Source organism: Armigeres subalbatus, chromosome 3 (genome assembly GCF_024139115.2).
Source record: "Armigeres subalbatus isolate Guangzhou_Male chromosome 3, GZ_Asu_2, whole genome shotgun sequence".
Classification (NCBI taxonomy): domain Eukaryota; kingdom Metazoa; phylum Arthropoda; class Insecta; order Diptera; family Culicidae; genus Armigeres; species Armigeres subalbatus.
This window is the reverse complement of record NC_085141.1, coordinates 8,354,181-8,379,812: the sequence shown is the minus strand read 5'-3', so window position 1 is coordinate 8,379,812 and position 25,632 is coordinate 8,354,181. Positions and strand designations below refer to the sequence as shown.

The 25,632-nt window shown below is 40.9% G+C and overlaps 1 protein-coding gene across 1 annotated transcript in view; it reads left to right on the top strand.

The window, feature by feature from the left end:
- The window catches only part of LOC134222829 (WAS/WASL-interacting protein family member 1), a 72,352-nt gene that overhangs the window by 40,174 nt on the left and 6,546 nt on the right, over positions 1-25,632 (top strand). The window contains exons 2-8 of the mRNA XM_062701978.1: positions 585-950; positions 11,349-11,656; positions 11,736-11,797; positions 23,568-23,876; positions 24,018-24,136; positions 24,197-24,561; positions 24,719-25,208. Coding sequence (XP_062557962.1) covers positions 596-950; positions 11,349-11,656; positions 11,736-11,797; positions 23,568-23,876; positions 24,018-24,136; positions 24,197-24,561; positions 24,719-25,096 — 1,896 coding nt within the window. The 5' untranslated portion in view covers positions 585-595 and the 3' untranslated portion in view covers positions 25,097-25,208. The remainder of the gene's footprint in view (positions 1-584; positions 951-11,348; positions 11,657-11,735; positions 11,798-23,567; positions 23,877-24,017; positions 24,137-24,196; positions 24,562-24,718; positions 25,209-25,632) is intronic.

The following is a 25,632-nucleotide window of genomic DNA, read 5'->3' as shown; positions in this document are numbered from 1 at the left end:
GTGCATAATAAATAAGATGTATTTCATTAGTAATTTGGAAAGATTCAACAAATGCACATTAAATTTGTTTATTTTATCGATGTTCCACACTGTCCTACCTGTTGAACATATCACAACGAAAGGTAGTTTTCCCCTGATATATTTTCGAAACCAATCGATTCAAAGCAGTCACGTTCGTTCTCTGTTAATGTAGGCACTGTTACGCCACCGCATGTAAGGTTACTCCGGTCCATATGCTGTTTATGATAAATATAATAACGGTGGTAAAGGCCGTGTCTGATATGAGCAACAGTTTTGCACGTTCAGTCAGTACACATTCCGTTCTGTGAGGTTTCCGTACGATTGATATCGAGTGCAAAGTGACTTGACTCCACTCCAATTCGGCCTGAGACCCGCTATATGTACATGTACGCTGATTGTCGCAACGATAAACGACTATGAGTGTTGATTGATAATGGGTTCCAGTAGATTGATAAGAGAGTCAGTTTTCGAAATCGTAGACATCACACGATACCGTATCGTGTATTGAAAACCTTGCACCAAATCTAATCAGTTTGTTTTGTTCTTGCTCTGATCTATTCCAGCTTCCTGAAAAATGCCTCCACCGCCACCGCCGCCGGGGCCACCTCCGCCACCGGGTCCACCGCCACCGCCGGCGATGAAACTTGGTGGCGGACAATCCTCGGCCGATGGACGGAACGCGCTGCTACAGTCGATCCAGAAGGGTACCAAACTAAAGAAGACGGTAACGGTGGACAAGAGCGGTCCGCTGATTCCGGGCAAGGTCAGCGGAGTTGGCGGCGGCACGGTTGGCAATAGCAGTAATAGTAGTAATAAGGGACCAGCACCCGCGGCGTTGGGTGCAAGTGATAGTAACGGAGGTCAAAAGTTAGGAGGAATATTCGGAGGTCTTTCGTCGATGCCGAAGCTGAAACCGGTTGGCAGTAGAGGTGAGTCATTGCAACGTGCTGTTTTGCTGAAGATACCCACTCTAGAGCTTTGCTTTTCCTTTATAAGGGAACAAATGGCGTGGGTGTGTCGCACTAAAAGTGTGATCGCGCCGGGCGCTAGTCGTGTAAGTTCTGATTCATGATTCAGATGACGACGCCTTGTGTGTTGTTTAGTGCTGTCTAGGCACTAGGTGTAATGCTTTATGATTTTGCGCGCACAGAACGATTCGCTTAAAATGTGAAAGTTTATTATGATTGACATCGAATCCGCTTGTTTTGACCTTGAATAAGGATTATTCAATAGGAAAGCTCAGGCCCATCAATGATACTCAAAGTGTTACCCGGCCCGGTTTAAAAACTATTTTTAATGATATCAACCAGATTAACTTTCAAGTATAAAACACCTTATTTCATTCTGGTTATATTATTCAATTAATCATAGGATAAAAGTAAGAAAAATAACCTTTGAAGAATCGCACCGTTGTAAAAAGTAAAACACTTATCGAAAATATCACGATTTATGTATGCCACATCGGTTGCGGTGGGACTACATTGTGATTACCATCCGAGTGACGCAAAGGAATCCTATAAAAATTACTTTATTTTTGCTTTTCCCGTGTAAGTTCTGAAAATATTTTAAAAGGGTACGCCTATTTTTTTAGTGAAACAATGAGTGTAGATTACACGAGTTATAGACGAAAAGTTGAATGTTCTGTGGAGCGTAATGTCCTTCATCGGAAATCGAAGCCACATTGAGGAAAACATATCTGAGGGGAAACTTCTGAAAACGACATAATGCATAAAACGGTGTCAGGCCATTTAGCCGAATGCCGTTTGGCCAAACGGGTCGTTTGGCCGCCTAGGTAAAAAAAAATATCTCAGATTTCGACTAGTAAAGAGTGAAGAGTGAGAGTAAGAAATGAGTAGTGAGAAGTGGGAAGTGAGAAGCGAGAAGTAGAAAATGAGAAGTAAATAATGAACTGAGAAATTTGAATCGAGAATTTAGAACTGAGAAATGAAAACTGAGATGTAGAAGAGATAAATTAGAAATGCAAAGTTAGAACTGAGAAGTGAGAAGAAAAATGTGAAATACGAGAAGCTAGAATTGAGAAATAAGTATTGAAAAGAGAAAAATCAATCCTTATTCTTTTTTTCATCTATTTTCGTTTTATTTTATTATTTCGTTCTGCTTTCCTTCAACTTAGTTCTTCCTTCTTTCTTTTTCCTACTTTTTCTATCTTCTTCCTTCTTTCTTTCATTTTCCTTTTCCCATCTTCCTACGTTGTTTTTACTTATTCCTCCTTCATTCTTTCATCTTTCTTCGTACTTCTTATTTCTTCCATTTTCCTTTTTTTTCTTTTTTTCCTTCTTCCTTGCTTTTTTTTTCCTATCTCCTTCTACCTTTTTCTTTCATCTTTCTTCCTTCTTCTTTTAAGATAATTCTTCTTTTTTCTTTCTTCTTCCTTCTACATTCTTCCTTCTTCCATCTTCTTTCTTCCTTCCACATTCTTCCTCCTTCCATATTCTTTCTTCCTTCATTCTTCTTCCTTCTTTGATCGTTCTTCTTCTTTTTACTTCCTTCTTCGTTCTTTTTTCTTCCTTTATTTTACTTCTTTCTTCCTTCCTTCCACTTCTTCCTTTTCATTATTTCTTCTTTCTTCATCCTTTAGCCCAGTGGCGTCGCGTAACCTCACTGTTTACCTGTGCACTGATACAAAAAATGAAAATTTTGATATTTTGCCAGTTTAAATAGAAAAAAAAATTATCAGAGTCGTTTCAGCTCATCAAAATCTAGTTATTCTATGCATTTTTGCAAATCAGTTTCACAAATTTAAAGCCAGTGCACAGGTAGATTGAGGTTAGGGAAACGCCACTGCTTTAGCCTTATTCCATCTTCATCGCTCAAGAGTAATGGCCAAAATACTATTTTTATAATGCACGAGAAAGGCACCATCACCGCTAGGTGGATTAATCAGGGTTTTTCTTTTTATTTCTTTCATCTTCATTTTTTCTTCTTATTTCGTTTTTTTTTTACTTCTTTCCCTTATTTTTCTTCCTTTTTCCTTCTTCTTTCATCATTCTTCTCTTTTCCTTCTTCCTTCAAAGATGGAATTATCTTAATTCTTCCTTCTTCTTTCTTTGATCTTTCTTCTTCTTTTTTCTTCATCCTTCTTCCTTCCTTCTACTTCTTTCTTTCTTTTTCGTCTTTCTTTCCCCTCTTCCTTCTTCCTTCGTTCTTTTGACTTCTTCCATCTTTCTTCTTTCTTCTTCCTTTTTCCTCACCCTCCGTTTTTCCCTACTTCTTTCCTTTTTCCTTTTTCCTCCTTTCTTCTATCTTATTCCTTATTTTTTCTTTCTTCTTCTTTTTTCTTTCATTCAAACTTCTTTTTTCTTTTTTCCTTCTTCTTTCTTCCCTCTCCCTTATTTCTTCTTTCTTCATACTTCTTCCTTCTTCCTGCTTATATCTTCCTTCTTCCTTCATGTTTCTTAGTTCTGTTTTCTTTTCCCTCTTACTTCCTATTTCTTCTTAGTTCTTCTTTCTATATGTATTCATCTTCCTCATTCTTGCTTCCTTTTTCCTTCTTTCTTTTTTTCCTCATCCTCCATTCTTCTTTTTTCTTACCTTTTGCCTCTTCCTGGTTTATTCTTTCTTCCTTCTTCCTTCTACATTCTTCCTTTTGCATCTTCTTTCTTCCTTTATTCTTCTTTCTTTTTTGATTTTACGTCTTTTTTCATTCTTCTTCGTTCTTTCTTCGTTCTTCTTCCTTCCTTTTACTCCTCTCTTTCTTTTTACATCTACCTTCCCCTTCTTCCTTCATCCTTTTGCCTTCTTCCATATTTTTTTCTTTTTCTTTCTTTCTACCATCTCTCTTTTCTTCTTCTTTCGTTTTTTCCTACTTCTTTTCTTCTACTTTCTTATTTTTCTTCTTTCATCCTTTTTTTTTTCTTTCTTTCTCCTTCTTTTTTCTTCTTTCATCCTTCCTTCGTTTTAATTCCATCTTCTGTCTTCCTTTATTCTTCTTCTTTCTTCTTCTTCCATCCTTCCTTCGTTCTAATTCCATCTTCTTTCTTCCTTCCACTTTCTTTGCTCTTTCTTCTTCGTTCTTCTTTCATCCTTCTTCCTTCTTTCTATTTTTTTCTTTCTTCTTTCGTTTTCCTTCCCCTTCTTCATTCTTCATTCTTTCTTTTTCCTTCGTCCTTCTGCCTTTTTACATCTTTTTTCTTTCTTTTTCATTCTCCTATCTTCCATTTCTTCTTCTTCCTTGCTTTATGCTTCTTCTCCCGTTTTCCTACTACTTCTTCCTTTTTTTCTTTTTCCTTCATCCTTTTTCCTTCATCTTTCTTCCTTCTTGCTTCTTGATCCTTCCTTATTTTTTCTTCCTTCTTTATTCTCCTTTCTTCCGTCTTCTTCTTTCATCCTTCTTTTACTTCTTCTTCCTTTATTCTTCCTTTTTTTCTTTCTTTTTACTTTTTCCTTCTTTCTTCTTCCTTTTTACTCCATGCTATTTAGTTCTTCCTTCTTTCTTTTTTCTTCTTTCTTCGTACTTTTTATTTCCTTCTTCCTTCTTGCTTCTTAGTTCTTCTTTCCATTTTTTTTCTTCTTCCTTCTTCTTGCTTCTTTTGCTTTTCTTCTTTCTTCAAAATTCCTCTTCCTTCTTCATTCATCCTTCTTTTTTCTCACTACTTGCCTCTTCCTGATTTCTTCTTCCTGATTTGTTCCTCTTCCTTCGTCATTTTTGAAAAGTTCTAAAATTTTGTGTTTTGTAAAGTTTCAATATCTAACATTTGTAGACTTCGAATCGTTGTTTTTAATTTATTTCAAAAGATTTACGATGTTTACTAATTCACTTGTCGGTCCGCGAATTTTGATAGAACTTCAAGAATTCTTACCAGCTTTCAAGAATATTTCTGATTGACTAGAAATCATAAGTATTGAAAACTTTCAAACTCCAAAAGGACTTCGTACACAATGTGGGTTTTTTTCGGATTAGAATTATTTCATCCTATTATAGGATCTCGGATATTTTGCTTGAGCGCGTTTGGAATTTAAAAGGACTGTTTCGTCGAATCGGTGCATTTGGCAACGCTGTCCAGAATAACATTCCAGTTTTTATTATTATTGTTATTTTTTCTTTTTCAAAGTCAGTCGAAATAAATACATCAAGTACAGTCCACGCGTTTTCTTTTTTCGCAGTGAAGAGAAACATTTTGGTCCTACATCGCCGGATTTCGAAGTGGTTTCGGTCGTCACAATCGCGGAAGGACCCACCGGTCGAATGGATGGGTAAATGTCGTCAACTCCCGTGAAGAAACCGGAAAATAAAGTGGAAGTGTTTAGCACGCCAATCGGGAACGCCAGCAACAGAAAAGAAAATGGCGGAAGAATTTCAAGCAACTGTTCTACAACGCGGAGCCGTCAAGGGCAAAATTACACGGATCAGAAATGTTCTGTTCCGGCACGAACAATCGGAAACAGTTCCGGATGAGTTTTGTTGCGCACCCAGTTGAAGACGATTGACGCTGCCTACGACGAATTCAACCAGTTCCAGAACAAAATTTACGCACTTTCGCCTGTTCATGCTACGGAGCAGGAAGATAAATACGTTGAATTCGAGGAGCTTTACAACGATGTTCGAACCAGGGTGTGCAGATTGCTGGAAGGAGCGAAACAAGAAGGAAAGCATCAACCTCAAATGATCGTCCAAACAGCTCCGGTGCAATCCCAACCAGTTCGAGTACAATCCGCTCCATTACACACTCCACTGCCCACGTTTGATGGAAAACCAGAAAACTGGTTCAAATTCAAGGCAATTTTCACGGATGTCATGAGCAAGCACGGTGGCGAATCGGATGCGACGAAGCTTTACCACCTCGACAAATGTTTGGTGGGCGAAGCTTCCGGAACAATCGATCAACAGACAATCAACGACGGCAATTTTGCAGCTGCCATGGAACATCTAACAGCACGCTTCGAAGATAAAAGGAAGATTGTCGACATTCACGTGAGTGGCATTCTTGGCCTCAAATCAATGACATCCGAAAGTGGCAAGCAGCTACGGGAGCTAGTTGACACTTGTAAGCGGCACGTGGATGCACTCGAATTCTATGAGTTTGAAATGGACGGACTATCTGATATAATTGTCGTCAGCATCCTGGCGTCAAAGCTCGACTTAGAGACGAGAAAATTATGGGAAAGCAGCATCGATCATGGCGACATTCCTCAGTATACAGACACAATCAAGTTCCTCACTTCCCGGAGTCAAGTACTGGAGCGAATCGAGCCAACAAGCAAGCCCAAAAAGTTCAGCAGCATCGCAACCACGAAAATTCCTCCGCTGAAAGTAGCATCTCTGGTAACATCCATCGAGTATCGGTGTAATTTCTGTGAAAAATCCCATCCTAACCATCAGTGTGGGGATTTTCTCAAACTTAATCCGAAAGAACGCTACGAGAAGGCAAAGCAACACGGAGTTTGCTACAACTGCTTGCGGAAGGGGCATGTCACTGCACATTGCTCCTCTACCATGTCCTGCAAGGTTTGTAAGAAGCGACACCACTCTACTCTACATGTGAACTCTACGTCTATGGTTGTCGCTGCCGAACAGACTGCTACTACGGTGCCATCGGCACAATCGAAGGAAGGCTCTATGACGCCTATTACTACGAACGCTATCAGTGCTTCTTGCACAATGCACCAGCAACAGGCGTTGCTTTGCACCGCGGTTGTGAATGTATATGATGATAGCGGAAGAGCTCAGCCGTGCCGCGTTCTGCTAGATTGTGGCTCGCAAGTAAACCTGCTAACGGAAAAACTCGCTTCTCTACTACGATTGAAGCGTCAAAGTGTCAACGTTGAAATGACAGGTGTGGATGGTACAGCGACTCGGGTCACGACCTTGGTACACGTCAACGTGCAAGCACGTAACTACAACTACACAAGTATCATTGAGTGTCTGGTGATCAACAAAATCACTGGGATAATACCAGCAAAGTACATCGATATTACCACATGGCCAATACCATCCGAAATGATTTTTGCTGATCCGGACTTCCACCGTCCTCAGCGGGTGGACATGCTGATTGGTGTTGGCCATTTCTTTGGTCTCCTGAAATCGGGTAGAGTCAAACTAGCCGAGAATTTGCCGTTTGTGCAGGAGACAGTGTTTGGTTGGGTGGTTGGTGGTCTAGCCGACACTACTAGCTGGAGGTACGATGTGAACCGCTGCAACGTTGTGGTACGGGAAGCGGATTTAAACGATCTCGTCGAACGTTTTTGGGAATCCGAGGCGGTACCAACCGCTTCAAGTTTGTCAGTTGAAGAGACGGCGTGTGAAAAGTTCTATCAGCAAACCTACAGTCGCGACGCAAGTGGTCGTTACACAGTGAAGCTCCCTTTCCGTGACAATGTGAGTCAACTTGGCGACTCGAAGCAGCACGCTCTACTCCGATTTTCTTACCTTGAGAAAAAATTTGCCAAAGACGCTGAACTCAAGATGGCTTACTGTGCGTTTATGGAAGAATACAAGCAATTAGGTCACTGCCGGGAGATCGATTCATCTGAAGAAGAGGCTGGTGGATTCTACCTACCCCACCACGCTATACTCAAGCCAAGTTCGTCTACAACCAAGCTAAGAACAGTATTCGATGCTTCTGCACCATCAAGTTCCGGTCTGTCCTTGAATGATACTTTGATGGTGGGCCCTACCATTCAAGACCCGCTCATCGATATAGTGCTCCGGTTCCGAACACACGCCTTCGTGTTCACGGCTGACATCTCTAAGATGTACCGTATGGTTCGAGTGCACGACGAGCATACTAAATTCCAACGCATAATATGGCGATCAGATCCTACAGAACAATGCAAGACACTCGAACTATTGACCGTCACTTATGGGACGGCATCAGCACCGTATTTGGCTACCCGCACATTGAACCAATTAGCACACGATGAAGTACAATCCTACCCGCGCGCTGCCAAAATAATAAAAAATGATTTTTACATCGACGATGCACTTTCGGGTGCCGATACACTGGAGGAAATGTTGTTGGCTCGCGTAGAATTGGAGGAGGTACTAGACAAGGGTGGATTTCAACTGCACAAATGGTGCTCAAATTCTGTCGAATTCCTCGATAACATACCAGAAGATCGAAGAGAGCAGCGAGTGTCATATGAACTAAATGGCGTGAACGACATGATTAAGACCCTTGGCATACTATGGAACCCTACAAGTGACAAACTGTTGTTTCGGATAGCCCCCACTCAGCTAACGCAGCCGGTATCGAAACGATACATTTTGTCTGAAATTGCCAAATCCTTTGATCCATTGGGTCTACAGGCACCGGTTTGTGTCACTGCTAAACTCATATTGCGTCAGCTGTGGAGAAGCAAAGTGTCATGGGACGAAGAACTCAGCAATGACATCGTGGTGAAGTGGAACAAGTTCCGTGAAGGTTTACAAACATTGATGGATCTACGAATCGATCGTCGAGTCATCGCGCCGTGCCGAATTGCATTGGAATTGCACTCGTTTTCAGATGCGTCGCAGGAAGCCTATGGCACATGCGTCTACGTGCGAAGTATTCTTGCGTACAACACTGTTGAAGTTCATCTGCTCGTCAGTAAATCTCATTTGGCACCAAAGTCTACAATACCAAGGCTCGAACTATGCGGCTTTCGTTTGATGTCAAGGCTGGTGACAAGGGTCGTCGAAGCTCTAAAGATGAAATTCGATCGTAAAGTATTGTATTCGGATTCTACAATCACACTAGGATGGCTGACGAAATCTCCTAACCAGCTGAACACATACGTTGCTAATCGAGTGGCACACGTTCAAGAACTTACACCTAGACCAACCTACGAGTACAAGTACGTGCCCACAAGTCACAATCCTGCGGACCTTGTTTCACGCGGTCTCTATCCGGAAAACTTGATTGGAAATTCCTTCTGGTGGCATGGACCACAGTTTCTGCAGCAATGCAACTACGAAGAAGAAACAATACAGGAGGTGATTGATCTTCCGGAAGTGAAGGTTGCTGCGGTGGTGACCACTGAAGAACGTCAGCTAGAGTACGATCGAATCTTCAAAAGGTTCAGTTCATTCCGAAAATTGCAACGAATATTCGCCTATGTGATTCGCTTTGTCAACCGAGCTCGTAAACGATTCCCTAATACGGCACAAGAAGTACGTCCTACTGTTGCTGAACTACGATCATCGCTTCAAGCTATAGTTTACATGATGCAACAACAACGACTACTACAAGATATTCATGAAGTTCGAAAGAAGCAAGGCACAAATGAAAGATACATCGGAAGACTACGAAGCCTCAATCCATGGGTCGACAGTAGTGGCATACTACGGGTTAACGGAAGAATCAAACACGCGAACGTATCATATGAGCAACGGTGTCCGGCAATACTACCAGCCGATCATCACGTCACGGAAATACTAATTCAAGCTACCCATGATGAAAATCTACACGTTGGCCCGAGTGGAACTCTTTCGGTTTTAAGGCAGCGATACTGGATACTCAATGGACGAAGTGTGATTCGCAAACAACTACGAAAATGTCTACGCTGCTTGAGAGTCAACCCTCCAGAGACTAAACTTTTCATGGGAGATTTACCCCATTGCAGGGTAACCCAGGCTCTTCCATTTGAGCGAACGGGCGTTGACTTTGCTGGGCCAATTTTTGTGCGCAAAGGAAATCCGCGCAAGCCAGTGTACTGTAAGGCATATGTGTCGTTATTTGTATGCATGGTCACCAAATGCATTCACATTGAGCTTGTTTCTAATTTAACGACGGCTGCATTCGTAGCAGCTTTGCAACGATTTGTTGCCCGACGCGGCATTCCAACAGACATGTACAGCGATAATGCTACAAATTTCGCAGGGGCAAATTCTGAGCTTCACGAACTCTACAATCTACTGAGACAAGAGTTAACCTTGGAGGTCATTCAAGAGTTTTGCCTGCCTAAGGAGATTAATTGGCACTTTATCCCTCCTCGCTCGCCACACCTGGGTGGATTATGGGAGGCTGGCGTAAAATCGGCTAAATACCTAATCAAGCGCACTGCGGGAGATGCGAAGCTAACCGAAGAAGAATGGAACACACTCTTGACGCAAATTGAAGGGATACTAAATTCACGACCTCTTGTACCGCAAACAGCAGACCCAGACGACTACAACGTTATAACACCCGGTCACTTGTTAATTGGCCGTCCTCTCACAGCTATTCCCGAGCCGTCGTATGATCACCTCAAACCCGGAACATTGTCTAGGTGGCAACATATTCAAAAGATGCGTGCTGACTTCTGGAGACGATGGTCCACAGACTATTTGTCCGAATTGCAACAGCGCCGCAAATGGTCCAAACAGCACACCGAGGTCAAAGTTGGTGATTTGGTGGTACTCAAGGAAGATAACGTCCCTCCTATGCAGTGGAAACTTGGCAGAGTGGTGGACACGCACCCAGGTCCAGATGCAGTAACGCGAGTAGTAACTGTGAAGACGCCAGTAGGGGTTTATAAGAGATAACAGCCAAGATTGCACTGCTTCCGTTGGACGACAGGGAGAAGGCGGATACGTAGTATTGATTTCCCGGAAATTCAATGGCGCGGGAGGATGTTTCGTCGAATCGGTGCATTTGGCAACGCTGTCCAGAATAACATTCCAGTTTTTATTATTATTGTTATTTTTTCTTTTTCAAAGTCAGTCGAAATAAATACATCAAGTACAGTCCACGCGTTTTCTTTTTTTCGCAGTGAAGAGAAACAAGGACTTCCTCAAAAGACTTTCCAATTTTTTTTCAGTCCGATCTCAGACACCTTCGTCATAATAGATAGAACTTTGATTTACCTTGAAATCTTCTTCGACTTACTTACAGATAATGACTTCATACAAAACTATATTAGTAGTCTGATTTCGTTGCGTTTGGTATTTCGGAGTCTCACCTTCGCACAATGCTCAAATCAGTCAAGATTTTCAGTAGATCCTTCAAAATTGTATCCGCTTTATGTTTTATTGATGGACGCTCTGGAGCTTGAAGACTCTTGTGGTTGGTTTTGAAACCGGTCTTAGATTGATTGAGCGGTGTTTATTAATTTACTGAAAAAAAGAACGCAACTTTTATAAATAAAGTTTTTGGTACGGCTTAAGACACGAGTTTTCCGAATTCCTTTTCAACCTTGATGACTAATTGCAAGAGTTTGAATTTATCAATCATTTTAGTAGCGCTGATAAGCTTATCTATCGCTCTTCTAAGATGAATGATTCACTGTCTCGTTGAATACAATACATAATATCGGCACATTATAGTTAGCGTTGAAAATACATCTCACCCGATACTGATAATGAACGTATTCTAAAGTATTATATTTTACCCTTTCCCCCCCTTCAGGAGCAACGACAGCGACAGCAGCACAATCAACAAGTATCAGCAATAAGTCACCATCGCCGGAGAACACAATCAAAAGCAACAATCGGTTAGGCGCCAGTGGGGGTGGCGGTGGTGGTGGAGCCGTGGATTTTGCTGACGAACTGGCAGCGAAGCTGACGCTCAAGAAGCAAAAAACCAGCAGTAGCAATAGTAGTACCAACAATCACAATGCCATCGTAAACAATAACAACCAGGTGCCGGTGACGGAGAGCAATCTGCGGACGAATCGAGGACCCCCACCGCAACCCCCGGTGCAGCAGCTGTTGAAGGTACGTAGTGGACGGTTTTTCGTTGTTGGGTGTAGTAAACGGGTTTCTATTCACGCTCTCTGTATCGATGTCATTTTAGAATGCCAATGATTCATCGAGCTACAACACGCTGGGGAAGTCGAGCTATTCCAGTCAAAAGAGGTATGTTTTGCGTTATTTCATAGGGGCACGTTGCAATATTTGTTTAATGAATGCTTTCGGGATTGCTGATAGTTTAGTGTTTAGCGGGTTTCCCTTTACTGATGTGTGCTGAAGTTTGTCATCAATTTAGTTATGAATTATTTTGGTTCTAAGTACCTTTGTTAGCTTGTTTTGAGTCACTAGGTGATATGATGCGTGCTTCTTTATGAATCGAATAGTAGTTTAGAATTTGCTTATCTTTTGCCTGTAAAGTTGGGGTCTCCCGTTAACCTTGCGTGCAAAGGCGTAGGATTTTCAATCAAGAGATGGCGAGTTTGATTCTCGGTTCAGTCTAGAATGTTTTCAGGTGGGAAGCATTCTCGACTTCCTGGGCATAATGTATCCATTGTTCTTTTGCCCACAAGATACTTACTCATGCAATGGCGGGCATAGAAATGATTTCAATTATTAACTGAGGAAATGCTAATAAAACACTAAGTTGAAAAAGCAAGTCCAGCAGTTCCAGTTGTAATGTAGAGCCATAGAAGAAGAAGAAAGCTGGTTTAAAAAAGTCTTTGATACTGTCTCTCATACTGCCCAACTATACAGTTCGTTTTTAATCTTTTATACATGTTAAAAAACCAGTGCAATTGGTTGATGATTCTTCTTGTTCAATGGCTTCACATTCCAACTGGGACTTGGCATGCTTTTGCATGGTTATTAATTAAAAGCTTTTCAATGCCCGCCAATGCCTGAGCACGTACCTTGTGTGGCAAGTATAATGGATTCACTGTGACCAGGAAGTCGAGAATGTTGCCTACCCGAAAACATCATTGGCCGGACCGAGAATCGATGGGGGCGTCGACTCGTAAATTACAACAATTGTAATTTATGAACCATTTTTACCATTTCCTAACTGATGAATTACGGATTGACTACAGAGTGAAAGGTAGATTTATAATGTAGTAATTTAGAGCAAAGAAGCATTTTTCCTTTGGGCTTACAAAAATCTCCGGAACTGTTTTTGGTCACTGATATGATTTCCTAGGGATGTTTTAAAGAAGTGATGAAAGTTAATTCATTGGATGTGGAACGAGCGCCCTAATCGCTGGTTGGTCCGAAAAGGCGCAACGAACCCTAAACCTTTCCTTGCACTCACCAAAGCGCTCTTGTAATGTTTTGATACCGGCCAGGCGGTAGACCTCGGAAGTTCGTGTCCTGGGAGGAGTGTTGAGGATCATCCTCAGGAACTTGTTTTGCACTCGTTGGAGTTTCAGATGATAAGTTTTAGTGCAGCTCTCCCAGACCGGCATGCCATATTCGATCACAGGGAGAATAACTTTTAAGGGACGAAGGATCCTTCCCAGGCTTACGGATGGGGATGACTTTCGCTGACTTCCGCAGCTGAGCCGCAGACACTGATTAAAGATCAGTGAAAGGTGCTCAACGAACGGAGCACTCATGTGTATGAGCTCGAGATTCAGAATGTTATCGAAACCTGGTGCCTTCATGATCTTCGATGATTTTATATAGGGCGTCAATTCGCCAGCTGAGATCTCCAATTCCTCCGAGAAGTCCTTGGGAATAAGATGGATGTTGTTAACGTGCTCGTAAAGGGCTGCTTCGTGTGGACTGATGATGTCCAAGATTGTGCGAGCTGTCAAAGTGACGACCTATCTCGGCGACCTTCTCTGCAGGAGTTATCAAGCGATCCTTAGAGCCATTGCTGTCTAATGAGATCAAGGGTGTTAGGCCCGATGCCCACGTAGCGTATTTTCAACGCTGCGTCCACACGGCGTTAAAAGGACGCATGTGTGCATCGGGAAAAAGCGGTAACGCAGCGTCGCCGCACCGATGCACACCTGCGTTTTTTCAACGCCACGTGTACGCAGCGTTGAAAAAACGCTACGTGGGCATCGGCCCTTATGGGTCGAGGCTTGGATTTTAGAATTTTGCGCAACTTCCAAAACGACTTTGCCGTATGAATATTAAACCATTTTATGGTCTTTATTTGGCTCATGAAAATATAATGGTTCCAAATTTTGTGCAAAAGTGGTCCTAATTTCGCCCATGTTTTAAATTGAAAATTGGTATTAGTTTGATGATATATAATGTATTGAGCAGTAGAATAATACTTATTGTTAAAAATAAACAGACAACGGTATCAGACATTCGTCTGTACCCATTCTTCAGATGGAATGGTGTGCCCCTATATTTCGATACTGGAACTTTGCTTAGACTTTGCTTCTATTTCGTGCCAACTCGGATATCGGGCTACCGGTACCTTCTCAGATTTTAATGAAACATTCTGGATATTGTCGGCGTAGCACCAACTTAGAATTCGGAAGTCAGGACTTCCGAACCGAACTTTCTTCCGAAGTTTTATCTGTCAAACCAATTGATGCGTTGTTTAGCGCATATTTAGGCGAATCCAGTGCACTTCTTCCGAAGTTGGGAAAGTTGGCTGTTTCTGGAGAAAAATCCAAATTCGGTATAAAAAGCGTTCTAACTTTGTTCCGGATAGACAATATGTAAATTTTGTCTCTTCGCGATTTCTTCATTACCAATCATACCGGCGAAATGTCTGTGCAATCAATTGTGCAAGTCTTCTGCGACCCGCAAATGCTCCCGAAACGGTCCTCTGGAAGATCCGGAACATCCGTGAAAGTGTCAGATACCATAAAATCATTCCAGAGCATCGCTATTTTATTAGTAACCATCCATACGGGCAGATTATGTACGCAGACCCCCCCAGACCAATTTTCTGGCTTCACCACTGGTAACAGTGAATTATATGTGGAGTCGATAGAGAAAGTCTCCTGTGACCTACCAGAAATTAATCACATTCGATTTTTAGAAAACAATATTAACGGCATGTTACGTCTGTAATCGACAGCAAAAGTCCTCTTTCGCAAAACCGTGTTTTCCGGGAAATTTGGGACATCCGCTAAAATGATTAATATTCCAGAAGTTTACCCCAGAGCTCCACATTTTATTTCGAAGCCATCCATAGCGGGGAAGTAATTGTGCAATCAATAGTGGGAATTTTCTGTGACGTCTGAATGTCCACTAAACGGTTTTTCCGGAGATCAGGAATATCAGTGAAAATGATCAATTCCAAAAGTTCATCCCACAGCTTTGCCAATTTTCGCTTTCATTCTTATGGGTGAATTATGTATGCAATCAATAGTGAAAACCCTCCGTGATATGCAATAAATGATGACAATAATAAAAATCGAGTCAAGTACGAGACACTAAAGACGGCCTTACTGTTGAGGTCGAAATACGTATCTGTCAAAGGTACAATCAAGTGGTGGAATTAAATGGAGCTTGAGAGCTTGATGACCGCACAATTCGTAGTTGCTACTCCGTGATTGATCAGAACAATCGAAATTGCACAGGGAACCAATAGTTGGAGCTTGGGATTAGCTCTCCAACCTCAATGTACACAGGTCGAGAGTTCAGTAATTATTGGATCGATAACGGCGCCGGCCACGTCCTTACGGTCATCTGGGATAGGAAGGAATAGTTGGTGTGACATCTGTTGTTACTAGAGACCGAGATCACCTCTGCATCTGCACAGTTGTCACAGGAGGGATTTATGCTAGTTGGATGGGATAAGTAGTTGCACAGATCAGGATTCACCTTGGTAAGTGATGCGACCCATGCAACCTCAAAAAGATAAAAAAAACATGCTTTGTATTATTTTGAACAAGATTTTAATGCTATAATAACGAACCATTCAAAGATTTATTTTAAATATGAAAAAGAGAAGAATGCTTGAAACCGGACAATCTTTTTAGTTTTACTCTAGTTACTTGAAAATAAAAATGCAATTGTATTATACGAATATAGAAAGTTTACAGATGTTGTGGAAAGCCGTAAAAAAAGGAGGTTGACTTTAACAAACAAAAGTTGCTCCAAAGCGTCTTAGCCCCCAGTGTTTGGTCTTTTCAGACTCTAGATGGTCCTACTTTGGATTCCAAACTAGAAAGTTGTCAGGAAACTTTCAAACAAATAGCCTGGAAATAGATAAAAAGTAAAAGAAAGAAAGACCCAGTTTTGTATTTACTTCAAAATGTTTACATCTAAGATAAATGTTTTCAAATATCCCAAATAAGCAAAAGGAGCCACTTACATCTATTATAGTGACATGGACCATAACTACATAATTTGAAAAAAAAAATGGAGAGGCTTCGGTACTTTAATTCATTTATTCTGAAAACAATAGATGAGTTTTTTTATCGAAGGAGCAATAGTGAAATGCTGGATATATTCCAAACTCAAGCAACAAGAAGCTCGGATAAGGAGGGGATGTTTTGGCTAATCAGCTCGCATTTTAAGTATATTTTGTTGTATAGTGAGAGCGCAAAAGTGAACTTTGAAGTTCTGTTAAGTTGCTTGGAATTGAATAGGAACACATTTAAGTACAATCTGAACTTCTGGTTGCTTGGGAAGTCTTGACGAAAAAGTTTTTTTTAATTCATACTCTCTAGAAATCCAGATTAAATTTGTACGTGTTTTATTATGTATTATTCCGTTTATAAGGGACGATTCAAGTATGACGTCCACTACTTTTCGACACTTGCAGACTCTCCCTCCCCCCTCTATCACGATCCTCTGCACACCTAGTATATGTACTGTCACCCTCCCCCCTTAAACCTGTGACATCATTTTTGAACGACCCCTAATATATTCGACATTTATGAATCGTGTTAAATTTATCAAACATTCAAACATGAGTTCTATATGTACAGCCAATGGAAAGAAGAACATGAATAAATAGAAAAATATATTAGCTCTTTAGTGGAATTTATTCAACCGTCTAAGACGAATTAAGTACTCTCCATTTAATTAACTGGTGGAATTAAATGGAGAGTACTTAATTCGTCCTAGACGGATGAATATATAAAAATACACCAAGCTTGTATTTCTAAATTACGAAATATTCCTCTTTGTTGATAGAAAACCAGAAAACAAAATTTGTTAAATATATAGAACATACATGAAAAAAAGGAAATCAAAATATTGACAATATATGAAAAGAGCGACTGATTTTTTTGTTTGAACTTTTGTTTTTAGCGACAGATATTGCCAACAAGCCTATAGGCTCCGGCACATACATTTAAACTGTAACTACAGTGCACGTAGCTGCACATAGGGAGGTCGTTCTAAAGCTTAGATCATTTAGAAATGGGACACTTTGAAATGCGTGTATCTTTTAAACCATTTTTTCAATCAAAACACTTTCTAAGAAAGAAACACGGGTAATCTTATTATATTTCATGAAAAAATGTGAATCAAATCATTCATCACGAATTCGAAGAAATTCTCGTACTTTTCCGTTAATACCTCTCATTAGCCGGCGCACACTTCCTTCAGTCACGGTTTTGGCCATCCGGTTCCACCAATTCTTCATCTGACCAAGGTCGCTGATGACTGCACCCTTCATCTTCAGTTTCCGCTTCATTATTGCCCAATATTTCTCTATCTCTATCTCTATCAGTTCCGAAAATTCTAGAATAAATGAACCTTTTATAATGAAATTAACAAAACTTATTTTGTGTAGTTATGACAATTAAATGTTCATGGTGCCGATAGAAGCTGTGGTTACCCTACATGAGTAAACGATCAGTTGTATGTATCAGTTGTATTTTATGTATAGCCCAGTCAACACAAAATCGCATATGCTAGCACATAAGTGTACATGGTGGAGGCGATATAGGCGCATTCCTCCATTTGACTGCATGCAAAATGTACGTATATGGCCTCCAGTTTGTACACTTATTCGCCATGATATACAATCTTGTGTTTGCTGGGAGTTGCGTATTATATAGAAAATACGAATTGTAGGACCTGACATTCGTATTGACCAGTATGTCATCATCAAAAACTGCCGCCAACCCAAACAACCAGACTCAGGTTTCGACCCAAAACCTCAACTCAATCGATCATTGGGGAGCAAAGCAACTTGGCTATCCCGTGCCAAAGATGGGTCCCACCGGAAGTGTGTGTCGCATCGACAATCGCTCAGCGACAGCAAAAGTCGCGCCACCCGTGTTTTGAGGAACTCTGAGGCCTGACCACAGGCTGTATCAAAAATTAAGCAGAACAATAATGGAACCAAATGATTTGTTTAATGTTTGCTGTTGAAAGTAAGACGAAAGAAAATTTAAAACTTATCTTTATGGTTTCCTTCAACTCGAACTGCAAGTATCAGCATCACTTCGGTCTTTCAACCCTTACATAATATCACACTTTCGCATAAAAAACACTAAATCCACGCGCACTTCACTTCTATTTATTCTTTTTTCAATAATTTGTATTACAAAACCAAAAAATATTCAGCATCTGAAAAAAGTGACGGGAGCAAAATGAATCAAGTGAATCAAAATGAATCAAGCAAAATGAATTAAATGGAATGGACAAACTCGTCTGATGACAAGTAAAGACGTTCCATTGATAGCTTAAAATATATTTCTTATCAATAATAAAAATTACTTTGTAAAATCCGAAACATCCGTAAAAGTGGCCAATTCCAAAAGTTAGCGTAATAGATCATCATTAGCCAACGACGGCGGGGTGACGGCGTTCCTCCTTGAATTCCTCCGAAGCTTCTCTAGAAGCTCCTCTGGAAATTCTTCAAGAACTTCCTCCGGAAGTTCGTCCAGAAGTTCCTTCAAAAGTTCGTCCAGAAGTTCGTCCAGAATTTCCTCCGGTAATCCCTTCGGAAGTTCATCAAGTAATTCCTCGGAAAGTTCTCAAAGGCATTCCTCTAGAAGTTCTTCTGAGAATTCATCCGGAAGTTCCTCCGTGAATTCTCTTTGGAATTGGCCACTTCCACGGATGTTCCGAATCTTCCGGAGTACCATTACGGGTGCATTAGGGGCACTCACAATTCGCCAGAATAGATGGTTACGAAAAATCGCGAAGCTCTGGAATGAACTTTTGAAATTGGCCTCTTTTACGGATGTTCTGGATTCTTCCGGAGAGCCATTTTGGGAGCATTTGGGGGTCACAGAAGACTTTCACTATTGACAGCTTCCTCAATTCGCCAGGATGGATTGCTACGAAAAAATCGCGAAGAAACCATCGATGGATTGCTACGAAAAAATCGGGATACATTTTTGGAATTGGCCATTTTATGGATCGGGTCTTCCGGAGGGCCGTTTTTGTGGCATTTGGAGATTACAAAAGATGTTAACTTTTGATTGCATCCATAATTCGCCAGGATAGATTATTACGAAATCGCGAAGCTCTGGGACGAACTTTTCGAATTAACCATTTTTACGGATGTTCCGGACCTTCCGAAGAACCCTTTCTGGGACATTTAGGGATAACAGAATACTATTGATTGCATCCACAATTTGCCAGAAGGAAAGGTTACCAAAAAATCGCGAAGCTCTGGGATTAACTTTTAGAATTGGTCACTTTTACGGAAGTTCCGGATCTTCCAGAAGGCTTTCCGATGATCACTAGTGAGATAAATTTGCTTAGAAATGGCTTATACAAGATAGCAAATACACTTATTGATAAAGTTTTGATTATTGTGTATTTTTTATTCCAAAACTTTGTCTTGTACATAATATGCATTATTTATTTATTTTCAGACTAAGGCCGGAGTGGCCTGTGTAGTGTATAAAAGTGTCCCGGAAGCCTCGCTTTGAGAGACCCGTAATCCACTTTTCAAGAGGCTCGGAAGCCGTCTTTCAGAAAGCTCGGAAGACTCCTTTCAAGAGGCTCGAAAGTTTCTTTTCAAAAGGCTCGGAAAACTTCTTTCACGATACCTGGAAGCCGTCTTCCAAGAAGCCCGGAAGTCTACTTTCAAGAGATTCGGAAGCCGCCTTTTAAAAGGATCGGTAGCCTTTATTCAAAAAGCTCGGATGGCTCCTTTCAAGATGGTTGTAAACCTCCTTTTAACAGGCTCGGAAGCCTACTTTCAAGAGGCTCGCAATCCTATTTACAAGAGGCTTGAAAGCCTACTTTCAAGTGGCTCGGAAGTCTCCTTTCAAAAGGCTCAGAAGTGCAAGATGCAAAAGAAGTCTCCTTTTAAGTGGCTCGAAAGCCGCCATGCAATAGGCTCGAAAGCCGCCATGCAATAGGCTCGAAAGCCTCTTTACAAAAGAAGCTGAAGCTGAAGAGGTACGGAAGCCAACTTTTAAGACATTCAAGGGCTTGGAATTGTTCTTTCAAGAGGCCTAGAAGCCTACTTTCAAGAGGGGGTGCCTCAATGATTGCAATAGTTCCAAGGGGTAGGTTGAGAACCGCTGGCTCTCCTAGGATCTCCTCCTATATAGATTTTTGTGAAAGCTCAAGTGCCAGAAGGCATAACAATTTTATAAGGCCGAAACAAATTTCTTTATTTTCTTCTTCTGTCTCCACCTTTCGATTTTTGAGGAGTTATTTTATTATTGGAGGAGGAAATTCAAAATTTCATTGGAAATAACAAAAAAAATTGAGCTTTCGCAGAAAATTCTCAAAGAAAACTGATGAGTTTTAAGATTTTATCAATTTAAATATCCATATCCACTTCCTTCGTTATCCAAAGACCAACAGGCAGGGATTGAATTCAAAAGAGAATGAAAAAGTCTCTCACCTATCATCTCTGTATACATATACGATATGTAGCATACCGTGAATGATTTTTTTCACAAGCTGTCATGATAAAGAACTGATTCGGGAGGCTATTACCGTCAAGTCGCCATTCACCGTGCATCTTAGGCAATTTAGCAAATCTTAGAGCTCTCCAAATAACTTCAATTGAAAATTATACTCTTGAACACCTTCACGAACCTTAAATAATTGTTTTAATTCGAATGGAAATCAGAAACTATCGGTTTTTGGCCTGATAGATGGATGTAGATAATTTTTCAGTGATATATTAGGGTATCCTTTCGCCGTGCATAAGAATTTTTCATTTAAATTAATTAAAATATTAATTAAAACATTGATTTTAAAATGTTATTCGCGTTTTTCATTTAGTTAAGCATAAACATGTGAAGTTTATGTGTTTTAGTGTAACACAGAAATGACATAATCAATCAAAACAATAATTGTAAATAAAAATCAAAACAATTATTATATTGCAGATGCAGAAATCAATGCTCATTAGCGTCACATAACTCTTATGACCAACAAGTCATCCCCGTAAAACCATTGCTTCTGCTCAACGTGTACAAAATTATGGCGGTATCATTCATAGTACTTGATGGCCGATGAATGGACACAGTTATTTTCTGGGGGATCAATTCGTCGTGCATTTTTATTTGGTGGAGAATGAAGTGTGACCGACATTTTCGGCTTAATTTAAAATCAAAATACAAACCTGACACTTCAATTGCATGGACATTAAGAGGTAAAGAACAATAAAACATTTACTTTTTCCACTGATGTTGAACGAGCGTAGATTATACTTGATGGCTGAAAACAAAGGTGGAACCAGACAGCCGCATGATGTTAACAAACTCTAACGTCAAAACAGCTGTTGGAACAGTTATATTTCACAGTAATTACTCGGAGAAGATTCTTTTGAACTTCTTTAATGGTGAATGGTGCACCCATGGTGCATGGCGACCTGACGGTATACCTCATGGAAAATTTCTTTTAAAAAGCTCCAAACACAGGGAGCACTGGTTCTGATGATACATTCCAACTTGTTCTGCATAGCTGTGCGGTTTCCGAAACAAAATGAGCGAGAATAAAGCGAGAATCATCACTTCTTTGTGGGGGCTGCCTATCCGATTCTCCTTTTTTGCACTTACAAGTTTGATAAATTGGTGATCATGGCTTGTTATGATTCGGAACAGTGTTTGACTTCCGTTTATCGTTGTTATAATAGACCTATTTAGTAAATCAGTTTTATTGTATTTGTAGGTAATTAGTCAGTAAACTATGTAAGGTACACCGGGGCAAGTTGAAATGCGGGGTAAGTTGAAACGGAAGCTGTAATTTAGATAGGAAATGACCGAATGCTCTGATTATTTTTTTCAACAAACTACTCCCCTAAACGCACCTTCTGACTGCCATTCCCGGAAGATTGCAGCTTTCAAAGCCAATTCCTGCCATTGTTTATTTTTCGCCCTTTGCAAAATCCAAACCAACTATTTGACGTGCCAATGAAACAGGTCTCAAAATGATGTTTGATGAGTTTTTTCATCAAATTTTCACGGTAGGTAATCATTCAATGTTGAATAAGCATAATGATTATGAAAAATCGACGAAAGATACGTTTGAATTTTTGTATTTTGGTTGTTTGATATTGCTCCGCATGTTCAACTCGTCGGGGCAAATAGAAATGCGTGGTGCGGGGCAAGTTGAAACAACAATTCAAAACGTCACACACGCAATTAAAAGTAATATTTTTTCCAAGCTTGAACATGGACAATGAATATTCGAAAAACATAAATTTATAAAAACATGCAAACTTCTGAAAATAAATATAATAAATTTTCGCCCATTCCGTCACGAATGCAACCCTCCTACAATCTGCACTAGAATGAAAAGGGGTCATGTTTGAACTGAAGTTTTGAGATTCTTAATCTACTGAGCACTGAGCACTCACAGAAAAATAAAACATAGAGTATGTAAACATTTCGTTAACTCTACTTCCACTTCCCCAGCTGCCTATTTCTCCAATCGTACAGTTTAAGAGAGATATGCTGGCTGGTTAATTAATGTGCATTTATAAGAAGCCACAATATAATTAATCATGGTGCAGAATATACAAGTGATCCAAATAATGAGCCATCCTGAATAGTAATCCAAGTGGTCACCAGTAGGGGGAAATCAATTTGATAAATTTTCAGCGTAGTGCGTTCTCCAGAATTTGATCTCCGAAAATACGCTTTTGACCTTGTTGTACACTGCCCTTATTCGCATTAGAGACCCATGTCATTTTCTCCGACTTGAGTAATTTGCCGTTGAATTTTTCAAACTTGTTTTACATGGAGAAATGAAAAAAAAAGTCTAATAAATTAAAAAAAATGCTATTTTTTTTTTAAATTGACATAATATTCTTATTCTGTATATATTGCTGCGGGACAATTAAAAGAACCATACTTAAGTTTATTTTTTGTGTAAGAGAGTATCAAAATCTGGAATGTCATTTTTATGTGAGCAAATATCAAGATTCAAATTTTTAGAACAAAGCCTACTATCAGTTTTTCTTAAACAATCTTAAGCTAATTTCTGAAAGAAAATCAAAATCGCCTCAAACTTACATGGGACTCTTATGTGAATCCTGGCAGTATTATAGACACCTTTACAACCGCGTGATTCTTGAGTCTCATTGAGTACATACATTTTGTTATTAATTCGGCAAAATTAGCTCATGTTCTGTATATAACGTAGTAGTTTCAACTTGCCCTGATACGCGGGGCAAGTTGAAACGATGCATATAAAAATAATTTAAATAAACAAAATATTTACAAAAAGTTTGTTAAGGTTGCTTATTTTTTATGTATAATCATTGGCCCGAACTAGCAAACATCGCAAACGGATTCAAAATATATCAAAGGGTGATTTTTTACAGCACTTCGAATTTCAACTTTGATAAAATCGTTTCAACTTGCCCCGGTGTACCTTATATCCAATATCATTCATCTCAGCACACTTCCATTCCCCTTTTGAATATTTGCTAGTTTCTCATCATACAAAACCATTTTTCTTCTACCCTCTCTATACATCTTTATATGTAAACTACCTACTCGGGTTGTTCATGCATCAATCATCATTCTACAACCATCATCAATCGTTGTTGGTAACGTTCGAAAACTGCATTCGGGGTAAGTAGCCAGGCACCCTCGACGCCAAGTCCTTCGCCCTCGAATGGGCCCGTCTCACCAGCAGTCACTAGTCCCATCGGAAGCCTTAGTATACTACCGAACAAATCGACCTTATTTGGCGGCAGTAGCAATAGCAGTTCGTCTGGTAGCCCCCAACCGCCGCCTGTGCCTCAGACGCTACCGAGCCCCAAGCCGGTACCGAACCATGGAAAACCAAATCTGGCACCGAAGCCGCCAGGGATGCAGCTCAACACGAGCGTGGCAAGCAACAATGGCAGCAGCCGTGTCGCACGACATCACAGCATGAGGAGTCCCAGGTTAGTGCCGTGGTTTGCGTGTTTTAGCTGGTGAACACTTTTCGTTATATAGATTTTTGTGCACAATGCTATGGTGTATGTTAACTGAGTAACGAAATTAAAAGATTTTAATGGGTTTGTTATTTGTTTCGATTGTGTTAGGTCACCGCCAGTGGCACCGGGTGGTCCTAACTTTGGGGTGAATCATTTCGGAACGCTGCGAGGTCCTCCATCGAACTTTACATCTTCGGAGTCGATAGCTAGGCAAAACAATCCCATAGGTATGTAAAACAAAATAATTCTAAATCAATTGAATAAAAGACCTTTTACCTTGATTTTAGGACGACCTGCGGCGCCGCCTCCGAAGCCACCAGCTATGAAACCCCCACCCCCGCCTCCAATTCGCAGTGTTTCCAACACAAATCTATCGCATTTACCCATGAGTTTGGCACCGGATGCACCGGAACCCAACTTTGGTTCCGCCAACAACGTGGCCAGTGCCGTCGCGGACGAGCTCAAGTCAAAGCTAGTCAACAGCGGTTCGGCGAACAATGTCGCAACGCTCACCAACACCACATCTTCCAATTCGATCGTATCGAACAGCCAGCTTAGCATCGGCAGCACGAAAACCCTCAGCAGTGGCAGTATAAAATCTACGGCACCCCCCCTTCCACCCCATCGGACCTGTCCGGCTCCACCACCACCGGTAAGTGAGCGTACATTATCTCAGTGCCAGTTCATGCAAGCATCCTACCCACATACTATCTTATCAATCGAAGCTTAACTTTCCTGATAAGATACACCTTGCACTAGGATTCGAGTATTACTAATGTTTGCTATTTCTATACTCTCGTCATCAACAGCAACTCAACATCAGCAGTAGTAGTGTTCCTGGCACTGGTGAAGCACCGCCCCAGCCTCCCCAGCGAATTTCCTCCATCAGGCAACAGCAACTATCGGCACAACAGCAGTCTCAGCCTCTCTCCAATGCGAACAGCCCCAGCAGTATCATTAGCGATAGTCAGCACAGCACAAATCTAAAGCGAAAGGAAACCATTGCGACAGCCGCCCCGCAACGACGGAAGATGCCACCCCCACTGAAGGAGATTGACCTCGAGGCCACCTACTCGATGCACTTCCGCAAGGTGACTGACTTTCCTGCACCGAAACCGTTTCTCAACGTGGCCAAAGTCTATCCGAGCGTGATACGACAGCAACAGCAGCACCACCAACAGCATTAAGCGGGCTTCAACTGACTCTCAGGAGGACGGGATCGGAAGCGGGCTCGGTGGGAATAAAATTCCCCAGTGAGCGACCGGTGGATCCCGTACACGTGAGGGGTGCAGTGCAAAGGTGAGTTCATTCTGCTAGATAACCGTGGGCGTGGGTAAAGGAATAATTGTTAGAAACAAATACGATCCGGGCTGATAAATGGTCTGTCTTTGTTGATAGCATTCTGCCTGCGCCACATCTTCGATTTCCGTAATGTAACATCTTATAGTGTTGTCCTAAGTTTATGGGGTAACTATTGCTTAATCTGGCTTCTCCTAGAGGTATGATTGTGACGGGGTTACGGTTTAGGTCGTATAATCTTATGTCGGTTCAGGTTGTCTGAATCAAGATACATAATATGGAAACAAATAGAGAGAGTAAGCTCCCATCACTATGATAGTTTGTTGATAGGGAGCGGGACCATTTGGGCAGCACCCCTTATTCTCGTCCGCAACGTCAATAACTCGACCGCGGTCCAACCAAATGGCTTGATTATTTGTACGTC